The sequence below is a fragment of the Tympanuchus pallidicinctus genome, unplaced genomic scaffold, assembly GCF_026119805.1.
Source record: "Tympanuchus pallidicinctus isolate F22 unplaced genomic scaffold, pur_lepc_1.0 scaffold3, whole genome shotgun sequence".
Taxonomy (NCBI): Eukaryota; Metazoa; Chordata; class Aves; order Galliformes; family Phasianidae; genus Tympanuchus; species Tympanuchus pallidicinctus.
In genome coordinates, this window is record NW_026294747.1 from 59,338,415 (window position 1) to 59,365,375 (window position 26,961).

At 59.0% G+C, this 26,961-nt stretch overlaps 3 protein-coding genes across 7 annotated transcripts; 1 reads left to right on the forward strand and 2 right to left on the reverse strand.

The window, feature by feature from the left end:
* Positions 1–7,185: 7,185 nt before the first annotated feature.
* On the reverse strand, positions 7,186–11,889 carry KRBA1 (KRAB-A domain containing 1). 2 transcript variants are annotated; one of them, XM_052695071.1, is made up of 9 exons: positions 11,544–11,889; positions 10,373–10,499; positions 10,045–10,236; positions 9,858–9,965; positions 9,467–9,616; positions 8,912–9,076; positions 8,448–8,564; positions 8,136–8,273; positions 7,186–8,053 (listed from the first exon to the last, which is right to left on the reverse strand). In XM_052695071.1, exons 1-9 carry the CDS (start codon positions 11,559–11,561, stop codon positions 7,395–7,397), a joined length of 1,674 nt encoding a protein of 557 aa, XP_052551031.1. In that variant the 5' UTR covers positions 11,562–11,889; the 3' UTR covers positions 7,186–7,394. The 2 variants fall into 2 exon arrangements, with proteins under 2 accessions (XP_052551031.1, XP_052551030.1); XM_052695070.1 differs by having other exon boundaries at positions 10,045–10,269.
* Positions 11,890–12,001: 112 nt separating this feature from the next.
* Positions 12,002–20,237, forward strand: LOC128086413 (zinc finger protein 282-like). Of its 3 annotated transcripts, none has more exons than XM_052695053.1 (7): positions 12,002–12,064; positions 12,396–12,692; positions 13,221–13,347; positions 14,350–14,760; positions 15,776–15,967; positions 16,605–16,718; positions 17,357–20,237. In XM_052695053.1, the coding sequence occupies exons 1-7, from the start codon at positions 12,041–12,043 to the stop codon at positions 18,190–18,192; spliced, it is 2,001 nt and encodes a 666-aa protein (XP_052551013.1). In that variant the 5' UTR covers positions 12,002–12,040; the 3' UTR covers positions 18,193–20,237. The 3 variants fall into 3 exon arrangements, with proteins under 3 accessions (XP_052551013.1, XP_052551014.1, XP_052551015.1); XM_052695054.1 differs by having other exon boundaries at positions 15,779–15,967; XM_052695055.1 differs by lacking the exons at positions 12,002–12,064; positions 12,396–12,692; positions 13,221–13,347 and adding an exon at positions 13,390–14,238.
* On the reverse strand, positions 18,633–26,691 carry LOC128086420 (zinc finger protein 398-like). Of its 2 annotated transcripts, none has more exons than XM_052695069.1 (5): positions 26,619–26,691; positions 26,048–26,443; positions 25,047–25,173; positions 23,743–23,862; positions 18,633–23,108 (listed from the first exon to the last, which is right to left on the reverse strand). In XM_052695069.1, exons 1-5 carry the CDS (start codon positions 26,640–26,642, stop codon positions 22,057–22,059), a joined length of 1,719 nt encoding a protein of 572 aa, XP_052551029.1. In that variant the 5' UTR covers positions 26,643–26,691; the 3' UTR covers positions 18,633–22,056. The 2 variants fall into 2 exon arrangements, with proteins under 2 accessions (XP_052551029.1, XP_052551028.1); XM_052695068.1 differs by having other exon boundaries at positions 18,633–23,111.
* Between the last annotated feature and the right edge of the window lie 270 nt (positions 26,692–26,961).

The following is a 26,961-nucleotide window of genomic DNA, read 5'->3' on the forward strand; positions in this document are numbered from 1 at the left end:
ATTCTCATGTGAAAACTATTGGGAAAAAAAAAAACATTGGGAGTTTTGGGATGCAATGGGAGGTGAGGTTCTGATACTGGGATGGCTGAGAAGAGATGCTGGGGCTGCTTTGTGCCAATGCAGCCACATCCAGTGGCCCTGGCATGGGGCACAGCAGATCCCAGCAGCTGAGAAGGCGGTGCCTTTTAGTTGGTCTCTGTTCCTCACTACTCAACTGTATTTCCATTATCAATAAATGAATTTCCCCCCTTTTCTTGAGTGTAACCAGTGAGTGACATCTGTGCCTTACTTCCACCGTGGAGCTTTTCAAACACCTGATAGCCAAACTAAACCTGCCCTTGGAGCTCAAAGCCCTTTCCCTTCCTCTCACCACAGACCCTGCTGAAGAGTCTGTCCCCTCTCCTTCAGATACTGAAGGCTGCCCTCAGGTCACCTCACAGCCTTCTCTTCTCCAGGCTGCACAGCCCAGGCTCCCTGCCTGCCACACAGGAGAGCTGTTCCAGTGGGAGGCGCAGTCCCCATGGCGGCACCGAGGAGCCGTGGGACACAGCAGTGCTGAGCACACGCTGTCAGGTGGGAAAATAGCCGAACTCGGCAGCTCCCGCAGCCTCTGAGGGCCAGGCCCAGCGCCTCGGTTCACGTGGGGCACGGCGCCAGTCCCGCAGGCTGCCGTCCAGAAATGGCGCCCGATCAACCCAACCTGCTACCGCCACAAAATGGCGCCTCCGAGAGCGACAGCCAATCGCGCTGCCGGCACCGAGTCACGTGGCTGCGCGGACTAGACGCGCGCGCCGCTGCATGGCGTTGTGGGTCTGAACATCACTTCCGGGTCACGGGGCGCGGCGTGCCTGAGGCGGTGCTGCGCCGGAAGTGCGTATGAGGATGTTTACAAGGGCTGAGATCTCCTTCCGCCGTGGTTGCCGGGCTGCGGCGGGGCCCGGGGCCGCATCCGGCTGAGCGGCGCGGAGCCCTGGGCGGCCCACGGCCTCCCCCGCCCCGGCTGTGCCCACGAGTTTGCAAACGCCGTGACATCACCCAGCTTTGTATCAGAATGGCGCGCGAGCAATACAGTCTGCTCCGCTGACGGCGCCCGCGTGTGTGAATGCCGCAGCCGCCATTTTGGTGGCTGTTACCGCAGCAGCGCGGTGCCGGTTCTGGTGCAATGCGATCGCCGCCCTCTGGAGGGCATTTTGTAGCTCACCTCGCCAGCCCAGCAGTGCCGCGTTCCCAGCCGTTCTGCCCGTTCCCTCCCGCATCCCATCTGTGCACACACACCTGGGGCAACTTCATTTGCTTTAGCAACCACAGACTCCCTAGAAATCGTTCTTCCACGTGCGGGTCCTCAGCTGTCCGCTCCTCCATGACACAAAGTTGTTCTGTTTATTCTCTATTCAGTCAGCTTTGCTGGACTCCTCGTTGTCCTGCCGGTGGTTCTTCCCAAGTCTCAACCAGGCAGCTTGAGAGGTGGCCCGTCTGAACTTCGTGTTGTTCAACGAGGCCCAGTGCAACGTGCTGCCCTTGCGTCAGGGCAAACCCAGGCATGAGTAGAAGGCACCGAGAGCAGCCCTGCGGGGAAGGACTCAGGGGTTCTGTGCAAATGAAATGTTGTTTCTGCATTAGATATGAAGAAGGGCAATTGATCTGAAGAAGTAGAACATGCTGTGTTTGTATCCTGTAACTTATCCTTAGAAGTAGTTGGTGTAAAAAGTGGGAGCACGGTACATGTTGGTAGCTTATCTTAGGAACATAGTTGCTGAATTATGTGATTCATTCTTTCTTGCAAAACTGCAATAGTGTTCAAATGTTCCAAACAATGCAAGCATAGTGTTAGGCACTAGAAAACATATTGTAGGGTTGTTCTGTTAGGATAGGAGACTCCCAGCAAAATAAAACAGATTTAACAAACATCAAAGAAGCCAGGGCCTCTACCCAAGGCTGGACTGTCTCACTCTGTGGGAAGGCATCCAGATACTCCCCTCTACCCTCCTTCCGAGCTTATCTCTATGCAAAGAAGGACAAGCAGATGTCCAGAAACAATGACCAAGTGTGGAGTAAGTGTTAGAAGTTAATTAAATAATTAGAGGTTTATGCTTAGCCAGCAAAGATTTATGTTTATCCAGTATCTGTATGTTTAGTGAAGCGTCAAGAAGACTGTGAACCTGAAGTACTCATCCAACAAGGAACTAGGGGAGGAAGAGATAAGCATCGAGTAAGAGGGCACAAAAGATGTAACACTGTTTTCTGGGCACTCTCCTGCTTACAGGAGGCCCGGCATTGCAATTGCAAATAAAATCTGCTTTATCAGAGATACCGTCCTGATAAATTATTTGGACATTTCCAACAGTTCTGATGGTACAAAGCTGCACATGATCCAGCAGTGTGCGCTCACAGCACAGAGTGCCAACAGTGTCCTGGGCTGCATCAACAGAGGGGTGGCAGTGGGCAGGGAGGGGATTGTCCTCCTCTGCTCTGCCCTCATGGGACCCCATCTGCAGCACTGCCTGCAGAGCTGGGGCCCCCAGTGCAGAGAGATATGAAGCCCTGGGAGCAGGTCCAGAGGGCCGTGAAGATGCTCAGAGGCTGCAGCATATCTCCTGCGGAGAAAGTCTGAGGGATCCAGGAGTGTTCGGCCCGGAGAAGAGAAGACTCAAGGCAATATAGCAGCATTCTCTTGTCCTCCCCCAGACCTCAAACCCAGCGTTCTCTATCAGGCAGATCGCGTGGAAGAGCCATGGGATTGTTATAAATGTAGGTAAGCACGTATTGTGCAGAATGCTGCAGCCTTCCCCTTCCAAATCTTTCCAAAGCATCACTGCAGTAGAAGAGATAAAAAATCCTTTTACAAGTATGTCAGTGGTAAGAGAAGAACCGAGGAAAATTTCCGTCCTTTACTTGATGCAGCTGGGACTGTAACCATTGAGGATAAGGAGAAGGCTGAGGTCCTCAACACCTTCTTTACATCTGCCTTTAACAGGCAGATCAGTTATCATCAGGGCATTTTACACCCTGATCTGGAAATCTGGGATGCTACACAGAATACACCCCCATCTTGGGTGAGATCGGCACATGCGTGGCGTCCAGGGGATCAAACCCAGCCAGCATGGGTTCATGAAAGGCAGGTCGTGTTTGACCTTCTATGACTGGGTGACCAGGCTGGTAGACAAGGGAGAGGCTGTTGATGCAGTGTGCCTAGACTTTAGCACAGCTTTTGGCACGGTCTCTCACAGGATTCTCCAGGGAAGCTGGCTGCCCGTGGCCTGGACAGCTCTACCTTTCTTTGGGCAAGGAACTGGCTGAGGGCCGTGCCCAGCAGATCGTGGCGAATGGAGCGAAGTCCTGCTGGTGACCCGTTACGAGTGGTGTCCCACAGGGTCGGTACTGGGGCCATTTGTTCAATATCTTCATTGATGACCTGGATGAGGGCATTGAGTGCACCTCAGTAAGTCTGCAGATGACACCAAGCTGGGAGGTGGTGTGGATCTGCCTGAGGGCAGGGAGGCCCTGCAGAGGGATCTGGATCAGCTGGATGGCTGGGCTGAGGTTCAACAAGGCCAAGTGCCGGGTCCTGCACTTTGGGCACAGCAACCCATGCAGCGCGATGGGCCTGGGGACGAGTGGCTGGGTGAGTGTGAAGAGGAGAGGGACCTGGGGCTGCTGGTTGGTGCTGGGCTGAACACGAGCCAGCAGCGTGCCCAGGTGGCCAAGAGGGCCAACGGCATCCTGGCCTGCATTGGAAATGGTGTGGCCAGCAGGAGCAGGGAGGTGAGCATCCCCTGTGCTTGAGAACCCCTGCACCTTGAGCACCGTGCTCAGTTTTGGGCCCCTCACTGCAGGAAAGATGTTGAGGCCCTGGAGTGTGTGCAGAGAAGGGCAGCGAAATGGTGAGGGGTGTGGAGCACAAATATGAGGAGCGGCTGAGGGAGCTGGGATTGTTCAGTGTGAGAAGAGGAGCTCAGGGCAGAGCTCACTGCACTCTGCAGCTTCCTGAAGGGAGGCTGTGATGAGGAGGGGTTTGGTCTCTTCTCCCAGGCAACAAACAGGACCCGAGGAAACGGCCACAAGTTGTGCCAGAGGAGGTTTGGGTTGGACATGAGGAAGAACTTTTTGTCTCAGCGGTCAGGCATGGAATGGCTGCACAGGGAGGTGGTGCAGTCGCCGTCCCTGGCAGTGCTCAGGAGGCGCCTGCATGAGGAGCTGCGAGATCTGTTTAGTGCTGGTGGTGGCCGTGGTGATGGGAGGGCGGTTGGACTGGATGATCTCGCAGGTCGTTTCCAACCTTGTGATTCTACGGTTCTATGATTCTATGGTTCTGTGATTCTAGGACTGCAGTACAGAACTGCCATGGGAGATTTGCAGCCTCTGCGGCCGCCCCGTGCTGATCACTGGTGCCTGGGGTCACAGGGACAGGGATGAGGTGGTGCAGAGGGACTCAAGGACGCAGGAGGTGGAGTCCCAAGACACCACTCTGGGCAACCATCACCTTCCATCATCCAACCCCAGCGTTTGAGGTGGCAGAGGGGGAGCTGCCCCATGTCTTGCTCAGAGGGGAGCGGCCTCTTTGCACTCCTCCAGCCCCTCACTACTGCCCTCCCCAAGTGACTGACCGCAGTGGGAGGCCCCACAGAGAGCTGGCCAACAGCAGGGTCAAGGTCCAGGCAGGGGGAGCTCAGTAGCACCGGGCAGCTGAGCTGTGCCCCACGCAGCGCCATGAAGCTGGGGTTGCTCTGCGCCCTCACCATGGCCCTTCTGGCCCTGGCCATGGCCGACCTCAAAGACTCCAAGAAGGGGAAAACGCTCACATGGAACAGAGAGGTTGGTGGTGGGTGAAGGGAAGGGTTCAAAGACAGCAAATAATGGTCAGGAAGGGAGGGAGGCTGTAGGGAGATGCCATGAGGAAGGGGACGGCCCCAAATGCGGTACAGCGCTGCAGGAAGCAAGCCCCCCTCACCGCACCCCAAGGGACGCCATCTGCTGTCACCAGCACCCTGTGCTGGGCAGGTGAGGGCCCTGGAAAGCTGCTGTCTCCATCCTGGTGCCCTGTGCTGCTCTGGGCAGGAGTGGCCCCAAGGATGGGCTAGGGGCAACAACGTGTGGCCAAGCCCTTCAACCTGAGGGGCTGCGCTGTGGGGAGCCTGGAGCGTCCCAGGGCCCTTTGCTCCCCAAAGCACTGTGACCACTTGCACAACCAGCAAACATTTCATCAGGGCTTGGCAAGGGGCTGAGAACGGAGAGGAGGGTTGCTCTTGGGGTCCAGAAAGTTGTCATCCCCTCCTCTTCCTCCCCATCCTTCTCTTCTCTCTCCACCACCCCACTTGCTGCCATGCAGCTCAGTTCTGCTCCAGTCCCACCATGGGAGAACAGCACCACACAGGTGCCAGTGCTCCTACTGCAGCCCATGGTTGTCCCACTGCTCCGAGGGCCCCGCAGTGCCCCCACTCGGGTCCCCATGGGGAGCTGACTCCTTCCCTCTGCAGGCAGGGACGCGTGGCGGGGGCCGGCGCCGACCACACCAGCTGTGCTCGGGGTGCTTCTCTGTGCTGAGCGAGGTGAGAAAGGGGCTGGGGACAAAGGAGGGGGGGAACCCACACACCCCAACACGGGGGCAGTGGGGGGCTCTGTCCATCCCCAGAGGCTCAGCTCTTGAGCGCCCCTTGAGAACCCCCCCAAGAGGAACACCGGGGGCACCCAAGACATGCTCCCCCCACATCACTCTGGACACCCCCTCTGCAGGAGTCCATCGCAATGTCCCGGAGCACTGGGGACGTGGATGAAGCTCAGGCAGGCAGGCAGGTAGGTGCAGGGACCCTCCATGCCACCAGCTTGGCTGGCAGATGCAGCACCCCCTCCCCATACCCCACAGCTTTGACATTGCACTTCTTCCCGTGCTCTGCCCAGCAGCGCACCAGGAGGGGAGTTGAGAAACCTGCACAGCAACGCCGCAGCCACTTCCCAGAGCCTGGGCAGGTAACAGTACAGCAGGAACAGCATGTCACCTTGGTGACACCCGAGCCCCTGAAAGGGGATCCCTACAGGGACCCTGTGCCACGTCCCCACAGGTGTCATGCTGTGTCTTGCAGGACAGGAAAAGAGGAGCAGCGATGGCCAAGCACAGGCCTGCGCCATGATGGAGCTGGGGATCCCAGCACCCCCTGACCGCACTGCAGCCCTGAGGAGAGTCAGGGGGTCCTGCTGTGCCTCCCGCATGGTGGGGCTGCCCCGCCACCCCAGAGTGCTCCTGGGGGGCAGCACCCCCACCCACCGCGTGAAGCTGCCAAATAAAACCACCAAACCAGCCTGAGGACGCCTGTCTGTGGAGTGGGGCTGATGGAGGGAGCCGTGTGCAGGCACAGAGCCCCCACCTGCCCTCCTGCTCAGCCACTCAGCTCCTACTTTGTCCCCATCTCTATGGGTAATGGCTATAGAGGGCACCACATTCCCCTCCATCCATGCCAACAGAACCGGGCACCTTCATCTCTGCCCCCTCCCTCAGCCTCCCTCCAGCCTGCCCTCTTGCAGTGCCCCAAAGACATGGAGGACCAGGCGCCCTGTCCACCCCTGTGAAATGAGGTTTATTTGTTCAGTGGGGAGAATGAGGAACGGGAGAGGACAAGGAGAGGTAGGACACCTGTCCAATTAGCCACACCTGCCCAATTAGCATTAATGAAGGCAAGCAGCGAACCCACTCAGCCACAGTCATTGTTGGGCTGTGAAATGCTGCCTCAGAGCTCTGCAGCAGATGGAGATGTTGGCTGGGAGGCCAGATGGTGGGGACACGGCTCTGGAACTGCCCAGCCCTGGGGCAGGAATGGTGCACAGCCCCAAACGTGCTGCAGGAGACAGGGATGAGTGAGGGGCACTGGAGCGTGATGCTCTGAACACCCTACATCAGGATATGGATGCGTCCTGCAGCAGTCCAACAGCCTGGGGGGGACACACGGGAAATGTCACCAGCGTCACTCAGCAGCGAGGCGTCGGCAGCGATGAGCCAGGCAATGCCTGCAGGTGCTGTGGTGAGTTCAGTGCCAGCACTGGGATGAGGACATGGGCTGTCCGAGCCAAGAAGCTGCCTGGCACTGAGGGGCAAAGGTGGGAAGCGCTGGGCCCCGAGCACTCTCATGCACGGGTTTCCTTCTGCTCCAAAGGGAATTGAGCTCCCCCTGTGCTCCCCAGCCTGCGCAGGGTTTGATCCCATCCAGAGCCACGGATGAAACCGAATCAGCTTTACCAGCCCCACTTTATTGCAGCATGGATCCATGCGCACTGCGGGGCAGGGGAGTCCTGTATTGGAAGCAGGGGACAGGGGGTACAGGAGGGGTTGAGCTCACCATGGTGGGGACCCTGCTGAGGAACAGGCAGCGGCCAGGGCTGGGTTAGGGAGCGGTGCACCACCCCCATCATAAAGCCCCGAAATCCCGTGGGGCCGCAGAGCTGTTGGCTGCTCCGGACCCACAGCGAGGAAGCGCCAGGCCCAGCACCGCCGGCAGCACCATCTGCAGGATGCTGACAGCATCGGAGCCGTCGGGCAGCGCACGGCTGCCGCGCCAGGCCCGGCTCTCCAGCGCCCAGCACCGTCCCTCCAGGCGCCGGATGGCATCACGGAGGCGCCGGCGGCTGCGGATGAGCGCAGCCACATCCCGTGCCCTGCCCCGTGCCCCCTGCTCCAGCCGTGCCAAGCGGCCGCGCACCCCCAGCACCTCCCGCTGTGCCGTGCCCACGTCCCGGCGCAGTCGGTTCAGCTTCTCTGCCACAGCAGTGCGCAGCTGTGCCAACTCCGCCCGCAGTTCCAAGGTTCCCCCACAGCCACGGCGCTTCCTTGGGGATGCAGGGACCCCCCCGGGACAAGTCCTGGGATGAGCGCTGGAGCCCAGAGCGGACGTGGCCCTGGGTGCCCCTGTGGCCGTGCTGCAGGAGCTGCAGGGTGAGCGCTTGGTGCCACCCAAGGAGGGTCTCTTGGTCGCTGTTCCCATGGCAGGGACATGGGCACACGGCCGCATGCTGCCATCAGTGCAGCTGTCCCCCAGCACACAGTTCTCTGCAGGGCTCACCGTGGTCCCTGGAGAGCGTAAGAGACCCATTAGTGGGGTGTCCCCAAAACACCCCCACCCATAGGATGCGGCACGCAGTGCGGTGCTCACCTGCAGTGGGGCAATGTCGGGGTGATGCCTCAGCACCACTCAGTGCCAACGCAGCACCCACGGGGTCCCGGCACGGCGCCTGCACTGCCACAGACCTCAGACACCGGAGCAGACTGCGCAGCGGGGCCTCGTCCAGCACTGCAGAGAGCAGAGGGGACAGATGTCCATCAGGGCCACCCCCACCCAAACACCACGCCTGCCATAGGATGGCTCCATCCCAGCACCATGGCACCAATCCCTGCCCCCCACCCGTCAGGCACCTCCTGGCCCCAGTAGGTGAATTTGTGATGCGTCCTGGAGCAGCTCACTCACCAGGGCTCATCTCCAGCCCCCTCTGCTCCTCTGTCCCAGTGTCCCCAGTGGATGTGTTCATGCTCGTCCACTTTGAGATCTCCATTTGGTGGACACATGGTGTCACCAGGGCTTTGCCTGCAGAGACAAACCAAGCACTGAACACTGGGATATCCCCTGATCGCCCTGCTTCCTCAACACAGGGGTAGAGGTGAGCACTGTGCACCCCAAAAAGGTGCCAGCCCCGAGGCCTTGTACCCCATCCCCAAATCCTGAAAACCCTCCCTCTGCCACCGTTGCATCCTCCTAAAACCCACAGCCCAGAGGTGCCCTGCTGCACCTTAAAACCCCAACCTGACTATGGGGGTGGGATCCTGGGACCCACAGGGCAAACGTCACCTGCAACCACAGATACGCCACAGCACACCGAGTGGCAGATTTGGGGCAGGGCCCCCAGAGGAGTGTGCCATCAGCTACACACCCACCTGCTGCAGAGGGGCTCTGGCCCCCCCTCCTCAAGGCACTTGGCTCCACAGCCCTCCATTTGCCATGGGAAGCCGCCAGTGGGGAATAGCACGATGTCTTTGGGATGGTGGTGGCCCTCAGACACTCGAGCAGCCCTTGCAGGGGGCTGTGCCCAATGCTCCCAGCTGAAGAGAGCACACAGCATCAGCAGAAGGCACATTAGAATGGAGGGCAGCAGAAACCCCTCAGGGACACCCCCATGGACTGGTCCTAGAGCAACAATGCAGGACTGTACTTGGGACTTGACCACACAGGGATGCCAAGGGGAATCTCTCTCAGGAACCAGACCCCCCCAGGATTTTCCCCATATCCAAGAGGCCCCACAGGTTTCACTCCAATCACAGCCCTAGTTGTGACACCGAAACCCAACGCTAGTGGCCATGGGGACCTGCAGTTCACCCTGCTGCCAAGAGCACTGTGCCCAGCCCAGCTTTGCCATGTCATGCTTCAACGTGCCATGCTGTACTGTACCCTGCCATGCCATGCCACGTGCATGGATCCTTGCCATGCCTCACCTCCATGTGAGCACAGCCCCCCCAGCTCTGCCCGGTGCCCCTCACTGCTGCTTGGAGTCCTGGGTGGGCGGGGGTCCCCCCTCGGCAGCTCCTCCAGGCACCTCTCCAGGCTCCACAGTGGGGAGCTCTCAGCCAGCGCTTCTGGTTTAACTGCAAAAACAAACGCTGTCCCCACACCCTGCTGATGGCCCCCCCAGTTCCCATCAGCCCCATGCCGTCTGCCTCCACTTCCCCAGCACTCCCATCTTCATCTCTTTGCCTCCTCCCTCCCAGTGCACCCATGTGGGATCTCCCTATTTCCACGAACCTCAGTGCCCCCACCCTGCTCCCCAAACCCCCCCATAGTGCATCCACACAGCACTTCCACTGGTACTGTGGTACCGGTACTGACCCCACTGCGGTGCCGTGGGCGCTGTGCTGCTGGGGCTGCCATGCCATGATGGTACTGCTCCCTCCGGGACATTGAGATTGGAATTCTCTGGAGCTGCCTGTGCTTCACCTGTGCATAGGGAACATCCCCACAGTGGTGGCTGTCACCCACCACCATGGACCCTTCATCCCTCCGGCCCCACACTCACCACCTGCACCCAGAAGCTCAGATCGCAGTGCCATATCCCCAGCAGCAGCAGCACGTGGCCCTGCAGCACTGGAGCTGCCAAAGAGGAACTGGGGGATGTCCCTCACCAGGCGCACCAGGGCACAGAGGGACGCACTGCTCGGGGGTCCTCGCGGCTCCTGCCCTGCAGCTGCATCTTGTGGTCCGTCCGCATCTGCAGTGCCAGAGGGAAGCGCCAGTTCTTCACCTGGAAATGTGGGTGCTGGATCTTGCACCGTGCCACCTCTTGTCCCCATGGCGGTGGATGGGGACGTGCAGACAAAGCTGGAGCAGCCCCTGTGGTGCCCTACCAAGAGATGCCAGCAGCTGCGCCGTCGCTGCCGTCACCTCGCGGTGCAGCTCCCGCTGCCACTCCTGCAGCAGCGCCCACTCCTCCACTGAGAAGCACACCGTCACCTCCTCCAGCGTCACCGGCACCTGCAGACACAGATGGTGGCAATGCAGGGGAGGAGGACATGTCCCTCCAGCAGCACCTGCTCTGGGCACGGGATGGTGCAGGAATGGGGCTATGGGGTACAGGGACAGCTTGCTCCTCGAAGGGGACAATGCAGAGCTCGGCCTCGTGGGGGCTGCAATTGCACCACTGGGCACCACGTGTGGCCCAGGTCCATTCAAGGCTGCAGGGGCAAGAAAGGATGTGCCTCTGGGGTGGGAGCTGTGGCTTCACTGGGGTACAGCAGAGCTGGTGGCACACTGTGAGTCGTGGCACAGACGTCCCTGAAGTGCTTGTGTCATAGAATCATCATAGAACCTGGATTGAAAAGGATGACAATGCTCATCCAACCCCCTGTTGTTCCAACCCCTGTTGTGTGCAGGTCACCAACCAGCAGCCCAGGCTGCCCAGAGCCACATCCAGCCTGGCCTTGAATGCCTGCAGGGATGGAGCATCCACAGCCTCCTTGGGCAACCTGTGCCAGTGCCTCACCACCCTCTGAGTTGTGTCAGCTGTGATGCTGTGTGTCACACACACATGGCATGCAGAAACCCAGTGCCCAAGCGCTGTGCCCTCCGAACACCCATTCAGCACTGCTTGGCGGAGGTCTGAGGTCCCGCGCTCCACATCTGCTCCAACCAATTGTCACTGCAGCCACAACCAGGAGTCCCACCACATCCCCGTGCACACAGCTTGTGCACTTCGCGCTCCACCAGTGACATGATGCATCCCGACACCATGCTATTTGCAGAGGTGCTGCTGCCCAACCTCATGCTCTGTATGCCACGCGTGATGCTGGCAGTGCTCCATCAGGGACGTGCCAGGAAATTAGCACAAATCGGCCAAAAAGGGTCTGCAGCCATCCCGCGGGGTTGGGGGTAGGCAGAGTCCAACGCTCCGCCCTGGGGGCTGCGGGGTGCAGGGAGTCCCTGCAAGGAGGGCACTGCTGGTTCTGTGCCCCCTGTGCCCACAGATACAGCTGAGGCAGAGCCCTCCCTGTGTCCCAGAGCCGCGCTGCCCCCTCCTACCTGGCGAGGCACAGCCATGGGTGGCTCCGTTGGCGGCTCCAGGGCACCGGGAGCTGAGGGGTGCCCTGTCCTGCCGCCGCCCGCCCTTGGAACAGCTCCACTCAGGACAGCTCTGTTGCCCCTCGTCCCCCCGGATCCCCGCGGTGCCGGTGCGGGACGCTCCTCGGGGCACAGCCGAGCGGGGGAGCCGAGGAGGGCCGGTCTGGGCAACCCGTGCGCAGAAGGGATGGAGCGGAGCTGTCAGGGGCGCCGGTCAACGCGATGCACAGCGCGCCCCGAGGTGCCGGCGCGCCACGTGAGCCACGCCCCCTCCCTAAACCACGCCCCCAAACGGTATCCAACCACGCCCCCGAGCAGGTAGGCCACGCCCCCTCCGCTCCTGCAGCCTCCAGGTGGCGCCCGATCCCCGCGCTCGGCCCCGCCCAAGCGGGAAGCGCCCCCTCGCGGCCCGGCGGAGCGCGGCGGCCTCAGGGCGCGCGGTGCCGGCGGCGGCGGCCATGTCCTGCCCGGGCCTCGCTGAGGTGAGGGTCGGGGCCGGGCCCCGCGGGGTTCCGAGGGTCCGCCTGGCGGGGCCGGCCCGGCAGCGGCCCCCTGCAGCCCGACGGCGGTCGGGGACAGCGGGGGTCCCTTCTGGGGGGGTGCATGCCGTGGCGCCGGGGGTCCCGGGGTGCTGGGGCTGTGGGTGAGGGGCGTGGAGCCTCTGGGCCCTGCGGCGGTTGGAGCGGAGCGGCCCGGCCGGGCGGCGGCGCCTCCGGGGGTCGGGCGCGGTGTGGGCTGCGCTGGGCTCCCCCCAGAGCGCCCCGCGGCGCCGGGCTCCGGCCCGGCCTCCCGTCCCGTCTGTTCTCCTCGCAGGCTTCGTCGTGGAGCACGCGCACCCGCAGGGCTCGGGCCGCGCAGGCCGCGGGGCAGGGCGAAGCTCAGGCCCGGCAGCTGCGGGAGCTTTGGAGCCGCACCGAGAAGGCCGAGCGGCGGCTGTTGGCCTTCGAGAACCTGGTGGGAGAGCTGGGCAGCAACCTGGCGGCGCTGGGCAACCTGCTGCAGGGCTACGGGCACCTCCAGCAGCGCCTGGACAACGTGGAGAACCTGCTGAAGAACAGGAACTTCTGGATCCTGCGGCTGCCCCCCGGCACCAGGGGCGAGGTGCCCAAGGTGAAGGCGCGGGGCTGCGCTCGCGGTCCTGCCGGTGCCGTGAGCCCTAAGCGCCTCGGTGGCGAGGAAGGGCCGGTTCCCATCCCCGCGGCTGGGGTGGTGAGCCCCGCAGCTGCGCTGCTGCCGGTGTCAGTGTGCAGAGATGTGGCAGAGAGCGCGGCGCAGACCCGGTCGTACGTACAGCGTGGGCTGCGGTTCTGTGCTATAGTCCTGCAGCTCTGTCCCTGGTGCCGCTCTCGCCTTGAGTTGTCTGAGGATCTGCAGCCCACAGCTGGCTCTGCATGCAGGCCCTGGAAGCACAAACGCCACAAATTGTGGAAATGCTGGAGCGCTCTGCTCTCAGCGATGCGCTGGGGCAGATGAACACATGTGAAACCGAGACTTGCACCCCCCGCGTGGCCAGGCGTGCTTTGCCCTCAGCTCCTGCGACCGAAGCCAGGCGTTCCCTTCATGTGTGCTACTTCCAGTTATCTGTAATTGCAGCAACCGAGTCACCAAGCGTAGCGTAATGTTAATTTGTGGTTCCAGGTACCCGTCACATTTGATGACATTGCCGTGTACTTCAACGAGCAGGAGTGGGAGAGACTGGACAGCTGGCAGAAGGATCTGTACAAAGCTGTGATGAGGGGTAACTACGAGACCCTCATTTCCCTGGGTAAGGCACGGGCTCTGCTTCTCCCAGTGAGCTTCTCTTGTGTTTAACTCGGGCTGTTTCTCTTTTGTTCAGTGAGGCTGACTGCCCATGGCTTGCAGAATCTGGGCAGCCAATCATTTTCCATCCTTCCTGCTTGTTACCAGTAAACAAAACCTATAAGTGATATATAGTAATAGTTAATAGTAGTGATAATAATGCAAACAGCATCTATTATTAAAAAAAAATATATCCATATGTGATGCTGTTCTTAATGACTGTATGAGAGGATTCAGGATGGTCAGGGAACCATCATGATCTTCCAGCGCAGTTCAGGAATTATCTAGGTGAAGTCTGATAATTGCATCTTGAACGACGTTTTGTTTTCTGTCTTTTTAGCACTGATGTAAAGCGACAGGGACATTTGCACATGCCTTGGTAAAGAACCAACTTAATGATGTTCAGTCCTTCTAAGGACATTTGACATGGTCTTGGATGGTTTGGGCTAGAAGGTATTTCTTATCAGAAGCTGTTTCTTGGGCAACTGGTAGCGTGGTGGTCCATGCAGTTACTGACAATGAGACTTCAGTTTTCTCAGTAGAGACTTCATTTTTCTAGCAGTACTCTGTAGAAACAGCAAACCTGTTCTTAAAATGGTCCATCTGACACAGCCGTCTCTATGGAGCAGGAATCTTTCTGTCCCTGCCTCAGAACTGAACTGATCTGATAGCGATGGATCAGCCATCTTCAAATCACTGCTAATGCTGAGACTGGAGGAAAATGTTAAATTCAGAGCCTCTCCTTTGAGGTTTTAGGTCACCGTCCATTATTTTGATCTTTGCTGTACTTGAGCAACAGCTGTGCTGATGTGTGAATCCCACCACGGAACCACTGTTCTCCCTTGTGTCAGTGCAGGTGGGAGGTCTGCGTCTGTCCAGGCTGCCTGCCAGCCTCTGGGGCCGGGCAATTTGCTACAGTAACAGCCAGTTCCTAACAAAACCTGTTGTCCTCTGCTTCTCTGAGCAGACTATGCTGTGTCCAAGCCTGACATCCTGTCTCGAATTGAGAGGGGTGAAGAGCTCTGTGTCAAAGACTGTTGGAAGCCCCCGCAGACGCTCGACCGAGGAGCTCCAGAACCCCCGCAGATGGTCCAGGATGGGCAGGAGCTCACGCAGACACACAGCCCAGGCAGTGAGGAGCCTCTGCAGGCACACATCCAAGGCAGGGAGGAGCCCATGCAGGGCTGCAGCAAAGACAGTGAGGAGCAGCTGAAGACACGCCTCAGAGATGGTCAGGAGCCCACACAAATGTGCATCAATGGCCACAGTACCCTGCAGACGTGCATCAAAGGTCGCCAGGAGCCCCTGCAGGCACCAGAAGAGATGGACCAGATGGAGGAGGCTTTGGGAAAAGATGTCCGTGTGGAAGCTGACAGGGGTAAGTTTCACATGTGCCAGAGGGACGTGGCAGGTCCTGTCTCAGCCCTGTCAGATCTCCCATTGATGTCTGTCAGGAATGACCTGCTCTGAGGTTCTTTTGATTGTATTGTCTAGTTAACTCCGTGACAGATTTTTGGACAGCTACCCAAGAGAAATGTTTATGCTTGGCCAGATGAATCCTGTGGAGACAAAGGGCTCGAGTAGAGCCTGCAGCAGCAGGGCAAACCTCGTGGTCTCTTCCAGCCCTTTTCCTGTGCAGTTCTGCAGTCCTTCACCTGATTGCACGCATCAGCCCTAATGCTTCTGTAGACAGTACTGCTTGCTTTGCTGAGAGAGGAGACCTCGTTGGAAGTAGGAGCCTGCAGTGGAGGGAGGAGGCTGGAGCAGCCTTGCTAGCTCTAGGGGCTGCAAAAGGAATCAGGAGAGCCATGGGGCACGGCAAGAAAGAGTTGGAAAAATTAATTGCCAGATTTTGAAGGCCAGGCAAGAAAGGTAGAAGATGCTGGAAAGCTGCAGTCAGAGCCAGAGGTGGAGCTGTGTTTGAGAGCTATTTCTTGTTGGAAGTACAAGCTGGGGGCTGCAGAAGCTTCAGGAAAGGCAGAGTGAATGCTGACAGGCAAAGGGCAGGCTCTGTCCTTGGAAAGTTACTCTGAAACTATAGGAGCCCCGTCATGACTGCAGGTTGGTTTGTGAAGCTCCTTAGGAGATAGAAAGTGATGTTCCATGGGCATGGTTTTTCCCTCTCCATTCAGATTTCAAGTCACGTTCTGTTACTCAGATTTTCTCTGTACTTGAGCTGCAGTTGTGCCTTATGGGCAGATCCTACCATAACACCATGAAATCAGCACCACTTTGCCTGTTAGAGCATGGGTAGCATTTGTGTCTGTCCTTCCTGCCTGCCATCTCTGGGGTTAAGGAGGAACGGTCGTTCTGAAGTTTCTGACCTTTCAGCAGAGTGTTGTTGCAGCCAGTTCCTAACAAAACATGCTGTCGTCTGTTTCTCTGTCCCTAAGCAGAGTCTGCTGTGTCCAATCCTGACATCCCATCCCAGACAGATAAGAATGAAGAGCTCTGTGTCCAAGACGCCCAGGAGCCCCCAGCGCCGTTTATCCAAGACAGTCAGGAACCCCCACAAACATTGAAAGAGATGGACCAGAAGAAAGAGGCTGTGGGAAAAGAAAAAGTCCATTTGAAAGGTGGCACAAGTAAGTTCCCAGGGTGCCAAGAGGAAGTGCTTCCCCAGCTGTTCCTGTCCCTGCTGTCAGATGTCCCAGCAGTGTCTGAAGGAGGATATGGCTGGCCTCTGTGCTTAGAGGAGCACTAGCATGGGAAGGCAGAACTCCTGGGGTGTGCTATTAATGTGCTACTAGGGAAAAGTGGAAGATGTTTAATGTTCTGAAGGCAAGTCATGGAAGAAATGCCATCTGTAGGGTCAGTGGAGAGAGTTGAGGAGGGAGTAGGCTGCTGTGCAGAAGGGATGGCATGTGGCACTTTGGTGGCTCTTCCCAGATCTCTCTCTGCTTTTGATCCTGCTGTGTGGCTTCATTCCAATTCCTGCTGATGCCTTGCACATTTTTGATGTCATAGAATCATTAAGGTTGGAAAAGATCACTGAAATCTAGTCCAGCCATGATCCCCACCTCACCATGCCCTCTGACCACGTCCCTTAGTGCCACATTTCTGTGGTTGTGGAACACCTCCAAGGATGCTGACCCCCACCCTCTGGGCAGCCCGTGCCAGTGCCTCACCATGCATGTCACACATCTCCAGGTAGCATCACACCAAAGCAAGGAGACAGAAAACTGGGATGTTTAAAATTGCTTTTATCTCCTTTACAAACAGAATTTCCCAGGGTGGTGATGCATGTTTTGTCCATGAGTGCACAGAAAAAGGAGGTAAGCAGGGAAGATCATCCCGACTCAGAGGTGGAAGATGACCCAGCAGAGTTTGGCTCTGGTGAGTATCCCTATATGTGGAGGATGCAGCACACAGCAGGCAGGAAGCAGCTCCAACAGGCTTGGAATGAGGGCTGAGGGGAATGTTTCTTTTGCTGCTGTCAGGGGCATAGATTGATCTAGTGAACTCCGTGACAGATTTTTGGACAGCTACCCAGTGAGGAAGGGCTCTGGTGCAGGGCACAGTGTTCAGCTCTATCATCTCCACAGAAGCAATGAGTTGGAGATGGTTCTGTCAGAAATTAGGGGAAATGTGCTCATTTGCCTGTAACATTTGGCATTTACTGACAGATGCAAGTTTGACAGGAGCAAAGAGCCTGGAGGTTCTGCAGAACGCGGCCCTCCCATCACTTTTTATCGTGCTACACCTCGTGGCCTTTGTTGGTATTGTTTGGGGCGGCTCTCTGCACAACCTGCCCTGGTGGCACCGCAGGGGAGCAGCAGATCTGCCCCTGGCACCCACTGGTCTGCTTCATGCATGTGGGCAGCAACTCTGCAGCAACACCTGCGCCTTTCCACACTGCGTTCTCAGATTTGTTGGCAGCTCAATTAAGAAGTGTGCTCAGTGCTTTGAGACCTTACCAAAGCGTCAGATTGCTCTGAGGGTGAGTGACTCATGGCTCCGTTGTCTCTTTCCAGAGGAAATCTTTCTGTCAGAAAATGAAAAGGCCTCTGAAGCGGCTTCTCGTCCTGTAAGCGTCAAGGTGAAAGAGGAAAGGCCCGTGGCCTCACAAGAGGCATCTGCACCTTCTCCTGACCCCGAGGTCCAGAAGTGCCCAGGAGAGCAAGGCAAACCCAAGAGCAAGAAGAAGCCGAGCAGGTACGCGAGCAGCAGCCTGCTGATGGGCGACTGCCGGCGCGGCTACGTGCGCGAGTGGTCGCACCCCTGCACCGAGTGCGGAAGGCGCTTCCGCCTGAAGATCAACCTCATCATCCACCAGCGGAGCCACGCCAAGGAGGGGCCCTATGAGTGCACGATATGCGAGATCAGCTTCACCGACAAAAAAAGCTTGGTCCTTCACCAGGGCATTCACACACAAGAGAGGGCCTTTGCGGCCAAGGTGTGGGGGAACACCCACCCGGAATTGAGGATGGGGCCGAGGAAGAAGCTCTGCAGGTCTCTTCATGGCAGTGCCCAAAGCCTGGCTTACGGGACACGTGCAGGGGGGTCCTGGCTGGGCCAGGCCAAGGAGGAGCCATCCAGACCCTATTTGCCACAACAGCAAATGCCTAGCGCTCATACAAGGAACGTGGTTAAATGCAACCTTTGCAACAAGAGTCTCTCGTGCCCCTCTTCCCTCCAGCGTCACCTGAAGACCCACAAGCCGTACTGCTGCTCCACCTGCAAGAAATGCTTCAGCCGCCAAACTCACCTGGTGCGCCACGAGCAAATACACGAACGCCAGAAAGCCCTGGAGAACCAGCAGCCCAAAGCAGAGCAGCCCACAGCAACGGCCGGCTGGCCCCAGCCATAAGGAGCCCTGGATGCCCGGCCAGAGCGCTGCTCACACGCTGAACCAGGCACTTGAGAAGTGCAGCCAGAGCTGTTCAGTGAAGGCACTCCTGGTGCTTGCTGCAGAACACATACTCCCAGATAATCCTAGACTTGTGGTATCCCAACTTGGAAGGCACCCTCCAGCGGCACCGGTTCCCATTCAAGAACTGCCGTATCCACTGCTGTGGTGGGAGCGCAATCCGGCCTGCTGTGAAACTAGGAAATAGGGTGGCAGTTTGGGAGGCAACAAACGACAACAGGAGAGATTCCAAATTGCTTGTTTCCCTAGGGAGAAACTGAGCATCAGGACGGATTTTTGCACACACTGGGATGGTGTGCCATCTATCAGATGGACTTCCCGTGGTTGCAGAATGAATCAAAGCCCGGATGCCATTATGTAGAACAAATTACGGAAGCCTCTGGTGATACAAAATGCTTTACTGTCCCTCAGTTTTGTGTCTGCTGGCTGATGCATGAAACTGTCCCAAACTGACCTCCCCACATGAGCAGGTATGTCTCCTGCAGCCCAGCAAAGGAAGTTGTAAGCAGCTGTTGAGCTCAGCTGTTATTTGATGCTGGAGCCAACCACTTTGTTTTGGAAACAGAATTTAACAGTGAAGTGGAAGGACAGAAGGGTCTCAGACTGGAAAATTAGAGTGAATTCCCAATGAGCTCTTCATTTTGGTGACCGTTTCTTGGCCACGATTGCCAGGTGGAGAACGGGGCACTTCTGAGATCCCATCATGTCCTGGCCATGCTTGTCTGATAACCCATCCTGCTGATTAAATCCACTGAACTTGAGATCTGCTGGGGAACACCAGTCCATTGAGCTGGAAGACAGGCAGAACAAGACAACCCGCGACTCTGCAGGGATGTTGTGGGTCGGGTCCCAGCAGCAATCTTCCCTTGAAGAAGGCCCGCCTTCAAGATGGCTAATAGCCTCTTAAAAGCTAAGAATGCTTTTAAGAAAACTCTGCAGGTAGGATTCCTCCTGTGCTGCAGCACAGCCTGCACAGGGACCCCCTTGCCTTGGATGTGTTGGCTGACACAGAATCACAGAAGCATAGGGGTCAGGAGGGGCCTCTGGAGATCCTGCAGTCCAACCCTCCTGCTAACACAGGTTCCCTATGGTAGGTTGCATAGGAAAGGGTCCAGGTGGGTCTTGCTAAGTCAGCTTCTCTGCACTGGAGTGTTCCTTCTGCTCGTCCCTGCTGTGCCCTGAAGCCATGCACAACCCCTCTATAACCACGTGGAAGAATAGTTACGCTAGCTACCTCAGCTGTCCCACGGAGAGGCAGCCTGGTAGGTGACAAAGCCAGGCCAGAAGGGCACTGGTGGCTCCAGGAACCACGTGAGCCACCAGATGCTCTGCTGGGGAATACAAAACACGTGTAGAGAGAAGCCCTGCTGGCATCGCCACGCAGGCCAAGCTGCTAGCACACTTGAGTTCTTTTTTTCCATTTAATTGTTTGATGTGATTACTTGAAATTATGAAGTGTGTGCCCCTCTCTGGGCAGGGTGTGTGGGGAACCAATTACTTTAGATTTTTCATTCCTGGCCACCTGTTAAGGTCTGAAGGGCCACAAGGTGACATTGCCTGGCCACATCCTATCGCACGCATCCATGGTGCACAGGACAGGGCTGGGCTGCACTGCTGTGCCCTGTTCTAAATGCTCCAGGCCATTCTCACGCTGTCCTGCACTTGTCCCCAGCACCATGGCACTGCGAAGCTCCATGAGACAGGAGTGGCTGCTGCCTTGCAGGCTCTGAGGTGATGGTCTGGCAGCAAGCTCTGCTGCAGCGTGGGCTGATATTGGTTGTCCCTGCCCAGGTAACTGTCACAGTAAATCCCTGCACTGCAGGGCAAGTCAGCTGCTGCAACGGTGTCATCACACACCTCTGAGTCTGGGGGCTGCGGGGAGGAGATGGGCCTGGAGCATTTGCTTTGTGAGTGGGACCAGTCTTTTGTAGGAAATCTCTCATCCCTTTCTCAGGCTGTGGAATCAGTAAAATGTTTTGTCTGTACGTGCGCCTGTTCTTGGTTATCTTTCTGCAGGTGTATGTGTTAGTGCTGCTCACATAGAAGGGAGCAGGGGCTGCACTGTGCAGCTTAAGGGAGATCTGGCCTCTGAGCATCTGGCACGCTGACTGATCTGTGTGTATGGCTGCACCTGCACACACCTCTATGGCTCCCAGAGCTGCACTGCTTCCATCTCACCCAGGAAGTCCCTCATGTGGGTCCCCATTGCCATTGTGGGCCTGAGGGTGTGAGGGAATGGCATGGAGCTGCATCAGGGGAGGGCAGGGGATAGAGAGAGGCTCTGCCCCAGAGAGCGGTGGGCACAGCCCTGAGCTGCTGGAGCTCGCAGAGCATTGGGACAATGCTCTCAAACAGAGCATTTGGTGGCTCTGTATGTGGCCGGGGTCGGACCTCAGTGGTCCTTGTGGGTCCCGTCCAACATGGGACATTCACTGGGCATCTTTGGCCATCAGTGGCCCATGGCAGTGGCCACGCTGCATCATGAGGGCACGGCCTCCCAGCACGCAGTGCACAGAACGGGCGGGGGGCGCTGGGGGGCATTTTCTCGGCCATTGCTGAGGGGGGGGGGTGGGGGTGCAGTAAGGCTACGCCCAACGCATCAGCACCACTGTGCTCAGGCCCGGCCTCAGTTCTGCCACCGTCCACAGGGTGTCACCAGGCTGCCACTGTCATCCCCCTTATCCTACGACGTTCCTAGGACGCCATTGTCCCCTCCTTCATGCCGTGTCCCACGCGGCTGCTGTTACCACACATCACCTGGCCAGGATGGGTGTCCAGCCTCAGCATCCCCTCTGCTGGGAGGCGCCGTGGTGGCCGTGGCCATCAGTCCTTGGTGCTGTGCCCACATCCTTCACAGTGGGGCCACCCAGTGCTGCCCAACCAGTGCTGCATCCAGGCAGCTCTCAGCCTGCCCCCATAGCAGAGGTACTCTGACCTGCTGTACCCAGAGCACGGTTGGCTTCTGGGCTGCAAGTGCAGCGTCTGCTTGTGCTGGGATGCATGACGGCAAGGGCACCTGGGACAGGGTGCGACAGGACCGAAATCGCAAAAGCTGGGCTGAGGAGAGGAGGAGGAGGGGCTGCCCATGGGCGATGGAGCTTTGGCAGGCCATGGGGCAGAGCAGAGGGCAGATAAGGGCTTTGTTGTGCCAAGAGCCGCAGTTTGCAGCTGAATGGGGCTGTGAATAGGAGCTCTGCATCTCTGTAGCCAGGCTCAGAGCTGGGCCTGAGACCCCAGGCGGTCAGCAGCACCCATGTAGTGACGCCAGACAGCACAGGGTTTTGGCGGGGACATGGGGTGACAGGCATGCAAGGACAGTACCGCGGTGCTCCCGCTGTGGCTCCGGCCCCATCGACACCCAAGCTCAACAGGAGATGGCGTCAGTCCAATCCTTTATCCAAACCTCTCCCCGTTTGTGTGGTGACTCCGGTTGTCCCAGCAACAACAGCCTCTCCCTGAGCACCTGCACTCCCCAGCCAACCTCAGCGCTGTTACGAACTGAAGTAACCCTGATTTCAAGTGCTCCGTTCCCTGTCCCACAGTGCCCAATGCACCGAGCTGCTCTTTGGCTCAGCCTTTTTCCACCAGGCAGCAGCACAGCCCAGCTCAGCCCTACCACCAGACCAGCTCCGGTGGGTCCAGGGCCACTCGGTCTCCTCGTGCTCACGCAGTGGATCAGCCGGCTCCATCCTCATCCCTGTGGGGCTGTGATGCCGGCTGCCTGCCGCATCCCTCCACCGCAGGCTGCCGCACCTCTCCACCTGCAGAAACGCCGCCCCTTCCATGCCATCTGCAGCCCTCGTGCTACGGATTATCCTGGGTCAGCGGCTTGCAGCGGTCCGTCCCCGGCCCGCGGTTTGGCAAGCTGGCAGCGGGAGCGTTGGCCACGGCGTGGACCTTCTGGTGGTGGTTCAAGGACTGCCGGTGGCGGAAGCTCTTGCTGCAGCCGCTGCACTGGAAGGGCCGCTGCTGGGTGTGCCGGCGCTGGTGCTCCTCCAGCAACGTCTGCATGGGGAAGCTCTCCGTGCACTCGATGCAGCGGTAGAGCCGCTCCCCGGCTGCGCTGGCACGCGGCCGTCCCGCCCAGCCGCCCCGCAGCTGCACCCCGTGGATGCGTTGGTGTTTCTGCAGGTGGTGCTTCTGGATGAAGCCCTTGCCGCAGGCGGGGCAGCAGTAGGGCCGCTCCCCGGTGTGGATGCGGTAGTGTTTGTTGAGGTTGGATTTCTCATTGAAGCTCTTCCCGCAGGCGGGGCACTGGAAGGGCCGCTCTCCCGTGTGCAGGCGCTGGTGCCGCAGCAGAGCGGCGTGGTGGGCCAGGCTCTTCCCGCAGGCCGTGCAGATGAAGGAGCCGTTGCTCTTCCTCGCGTGGCTCTGCTGCCGCGCCAGGAGGCTGCGTTTCAGCCGGACGTTCTTCCAGCCCGGTGGTGGCGGCACACGGGGCTCATCCCCCGCGCCAGGCGGGCCGTGCTCCTCTGTGCCAGCCTGCGTCGAGGCGGCCTCTGTGGCGGCGTCCTCCCCCAGCAGCATCCCCTGGGGCAGAGCGAATGGCTGCTCGGTCTCTGTGCCGTGCCCGTGTTCTGATGGGAAATGCAAGGCCGGGGCTGGGCGAGCTTCCACTGGGATGACTGCAGGCTTGAAGTCAGGCTGAGCAGCCCCATGTTTGCAGAGCTCCCCTAAGCCCTCTGCTGCCGCCTTCTGCTCATCCATGACGGCGTGGCTCTCCCAAGGCACCGGCGGCTCCTGGCCCAGGGGAACCTCCTCTTCCAGCCTCACAGAGGACACCTGTGGCAGAGCAAGCATTTCCAGTCCTTCCTCCTGCGGCTGCTGCTCTTCTGTCTTGATCACGATCTTCTCACCTGCTGAGAAACAGTAATTCATTCCCAGCAAAATAAAGCTCTCCCATGCCTGTATCCCCAACAGTGGAGCAGAAGCTGGCCTTCCCCGGCAGCACGCGGGTGAAACATGGAGCAGACAACCAGCAAATGTGCTGCTACAGATGGAGCAAGAGGGATCTACCACGAGCAAAGGGGGAGAAGGGCACAAGGCAGAAGGGCACTGTGTCTGCTGGGGGCTGCCTGGGGACATTCAGTGGAGCAATGATGTAATATTCATAAAGAACCCAAAGCAGGAAAACATGAAAGCAAAAGTGCAGCTGCAGAGTCCTCTGTCCTGGAGGGAACTCTGTTAGGAACGGCAGAGATTAGTTGGGTAAATCTAGAGGAAATGACCAAAGCAAAACCTTCCAGGAGCAGGACTGAGGCCACAGAGCCACTCTCACACTAAGCCTTGCCCATGCTTTTTCCTCTCTTGCCAAGTGTGCTGCTCTGGGCTTAGAGTTTTGGTGTGGTCTCTTCCAGATTTCCTTCCCCCTTCGGCACTGATTTTCCTTTTCCGTTTTCAATTTCCATTCACTCAACCTGCACACAACCCTTCCCCACCATCCTTGGCATTCACTGCAGTGCCATCAACGCCACCACTGCTGTGACTCACCGCCACCACCGTGCCCCAACACAGCTCCCTCCTCCAGCAGCCCATGGGTCCTGGAAGCTGAATCCTCCCCATCCTCAGTTGGCAACAGCAGAGCAGATTTGGAACTGGTGTCCCCGGGCCCTGGGGGAAGAAGCAGATGTGCAAAGAGCTGATCCTGGGCACCAACATGAGCCGACAGTGTGCCCAGGTGGCCAAGAGGGCCAACAGCATCCTGGCCTGCATTAGAAACAGTGTGGCCAGCCAGAGCAGGGAGGTGATCATCCCCCTCTACTCAGCACTGGTGAGGCCGCACCTCGAGTATTGTGTTCAGTTTTGGGCTCCTCACTACAGGAAAGATGTTGAGGTCCTGGAACGTGTGCAGAGAAGGGCAACAAAACTGGTGAGGGGTCTGGAGCACAAACCTTATGAGGAGCGGCTGAGGGAGCTGGGATTGTTCAGTGTGGAGAAGAGGAGCTCAGGGGAGACCTCACTGCACTGTACAACCTCCTGAAGGGAGGCTGTGGTGAAGAGGGATTTGGCCTCTTCTCCCAGGCAACGAGCAGGACATGGGGGTATTGGCCGCAAGTTGTACCAGAGGAGGTTTTAGGTTGGACATAAGGAAGAACTTTTTCTCTCAAAGGGTGGTCAGGCACTGCAATGGCTGCCCAGGGAGGTGGTGGAGTCGCCGTCCCTGGCAGTGTTCAAGAGGCGCCTGGATGACGTGCTGCGTGATGTGGTTCAGTGCTGGTGGTGGCAATGGTGATGAGGAGATGGTTGGACTGGATGATCTTATAGGTTGTTTCCAACCTTGTGATTCTATGATTCTATGATTCAACACCAGCACCCCTCAGGGAAGAGCTGCTCCTGCACGGCTGGGGCCTGGGCGCAGCTTCTGCAGGACAGGTAGAGCAAGGAGGCTGATGTCAGCCACGCCGGGTGTCTGACTTTAGTTACCTCAGCAAGAACTGAACTTCGGACTTTATCACTGTTTTAAAATTTCAGCCCAAAATAACCAGTGCTAAAATTTAGGACCGCTCCCAGCAAATTCCTCCAGGGTGGTGCATTGTGTGCAGGGGAACACCTGTACTGGAAGGCAGGATTGCAGAGTGCCGTGCCAGCGAGGCACGACGTTCCCCCAGTGCTGAGAACCACCAAAGGCTGAGGATGTGACGCACAGCTGTCACCCATGACCAAACCCTAACGGTGCCAAGGCCTTGCCATTCACTGCTTGTTCTCCAAATATCCAGATAACAGAGTAACCTATGCAAAGCAAAGTTCAGCATGGGATATGACAGTCTGACACAAGCACAGGGAATGAATCTCACCGAGAGAGACCACAGCCTCGTAGCTCCCCTTCACTTCCATCCTGTACAGCTCCTGCTGCCGGCTGTCCACACCGCCCCACTCCTGCTCTGCCAAACAGGCAGCATCGTCCTCACCTGACGCAGGGACCTGGAATGGCAGGAGGCACCTCCTGAGCGCTGTCTTGCCTCGTCTCTCCCCACACAGCCCCCCTATGTCTGTGTGACAGCACAGAGCTCTTGAGGAAAGGCCCATGCCCTGGCCTGAGGCCTCTCCCCTAACAGCCAGGAGGTTTGCAGCTCCTTCTCCAGATCCACGCCATCAACCTGGGGCAGTCCCCATCACATCAGAGCATGACATGTATGGGAAGGCATCCTATCCTGCAAGGCATCTAGCAGGGCTCAGCAGGGCTACATCTGTACTTCGTTCCCTTTTTTTCACTGGAGATGGGGAGGAGCTGGAAGGGCTCAAGGCAAAGCTTGGAAGGAGCCACATCCCTGCTGCCCCGCCCTGCACAACACCCACAAGAGCATTCCATCCGCACCGTTACCTTGAGCGCATCCTCACTGCCTTACACACATTCGTTGGATGAAGTTTGTCCCAGATTTCCTGAGGCTGGACCCCATTCCCCAGGGCTCACCCTTGCTACCTTACACTTGGTCCTTGGCCCCTGTTACTCCGAGCTTGTTCTCCACTCCCTAGCATTCATGCCCTGTGCCCCAGGGCTCATCCCCATTACCTTGGGCTCTCTGCCTGTTCCCTGGCACTCGTCCCACGTTACCCTGGGCTCATGCGCTGTGCCCTGGGATTCACCCCTACTACCTGAGGCTCACTCCCTGTGCCCCGGGGCTCATCCCCGTTCCTTGGCGCTTGTCCCTCACACCACAGACGCGCCCCCATGACCTGACGCTCACCCCCGTGCCCTAAGGCACATCTCCCATCACTTCGGGCTCAACCCCGTTCCCTGGGGCTCATCCCCCGCGCCCTAGCACCCACCCCTCACCCTGTCGCCTCCCCCCGTCACCTGAGGCTCATCCCCGCCGGTTCCCAGCCCGTTCCGCGGCGCCCAGCCGGCTCTGTTCCGCAGCTGCCTCTCGACGTGCTCCAGCCGCCTCGCGCTGTCCCGCAGCAGGGCGCTCAGCGCGGCCCAGCGGCGCTCCAGCTGCCCGCCGACCTCCAGCACGGCCTTCTCCAGCTCCGACATTTTCTTCTCGGCCGTCTCCGCGCGGCCCTCCAGGCTCAGCAGCCGCACGGCCTGCGCCTCCACCTTCCGCTCCACCGCCTGCACCGCCGCCACCACCGTCCACAGCGAGATCTCGTGCACCGCCGGCGGCCGCTTCGCCCCTTCGGAGGGGACGGCGACGGGGCCGGGGGGCTGCGGGGGGAGCGGCTGCCAGGCGTCGGGCCCCCACTCGGGCTCCTGCGGGCGGGGAGAGGAGGAGGTCAGGGACGCGGCGGGGCCCTCCCGCGCCCTCCCCGCGGTGGCGGGGCCCGACCCGGGCCCGTCCTCCCCGCCGCGGCGGGTCCCGCTCCCGGCTCCCCGCGGCGTCAGGCATCGCGGTGGAAAGGAGGCCCGCCGCCCGCCGCGCCCGTACCTGAGCGGGGCCCCACCGGGCCATGGCCACCCCACACCGCCGCCGCCGCCGCGCGATGGCGCCCTCTCGCGGCCCGCCGAAGCGCCTCCGCTTCCTCAGCGCCGCCCGGCCCTCCGCACTGCCCCGGATCCAGACGTCACTCAGCCGTAGGCCTCCCACGACCCCGCTCGCTCCTCCCAGTCCCCAAAGACCCCGAATCGTTCACAGAATCGCGGAGTTCCCCCTTCTCCCCGTACAACCCCAGCTCCCGACCCCCCCCCCCCCATTCCCAGCTCCCCCACTTCCAGCCGCTCCCTCAATCACCGACCCCCCTCACCCCCCCCCCCCACCTCTCAGTCCCCAA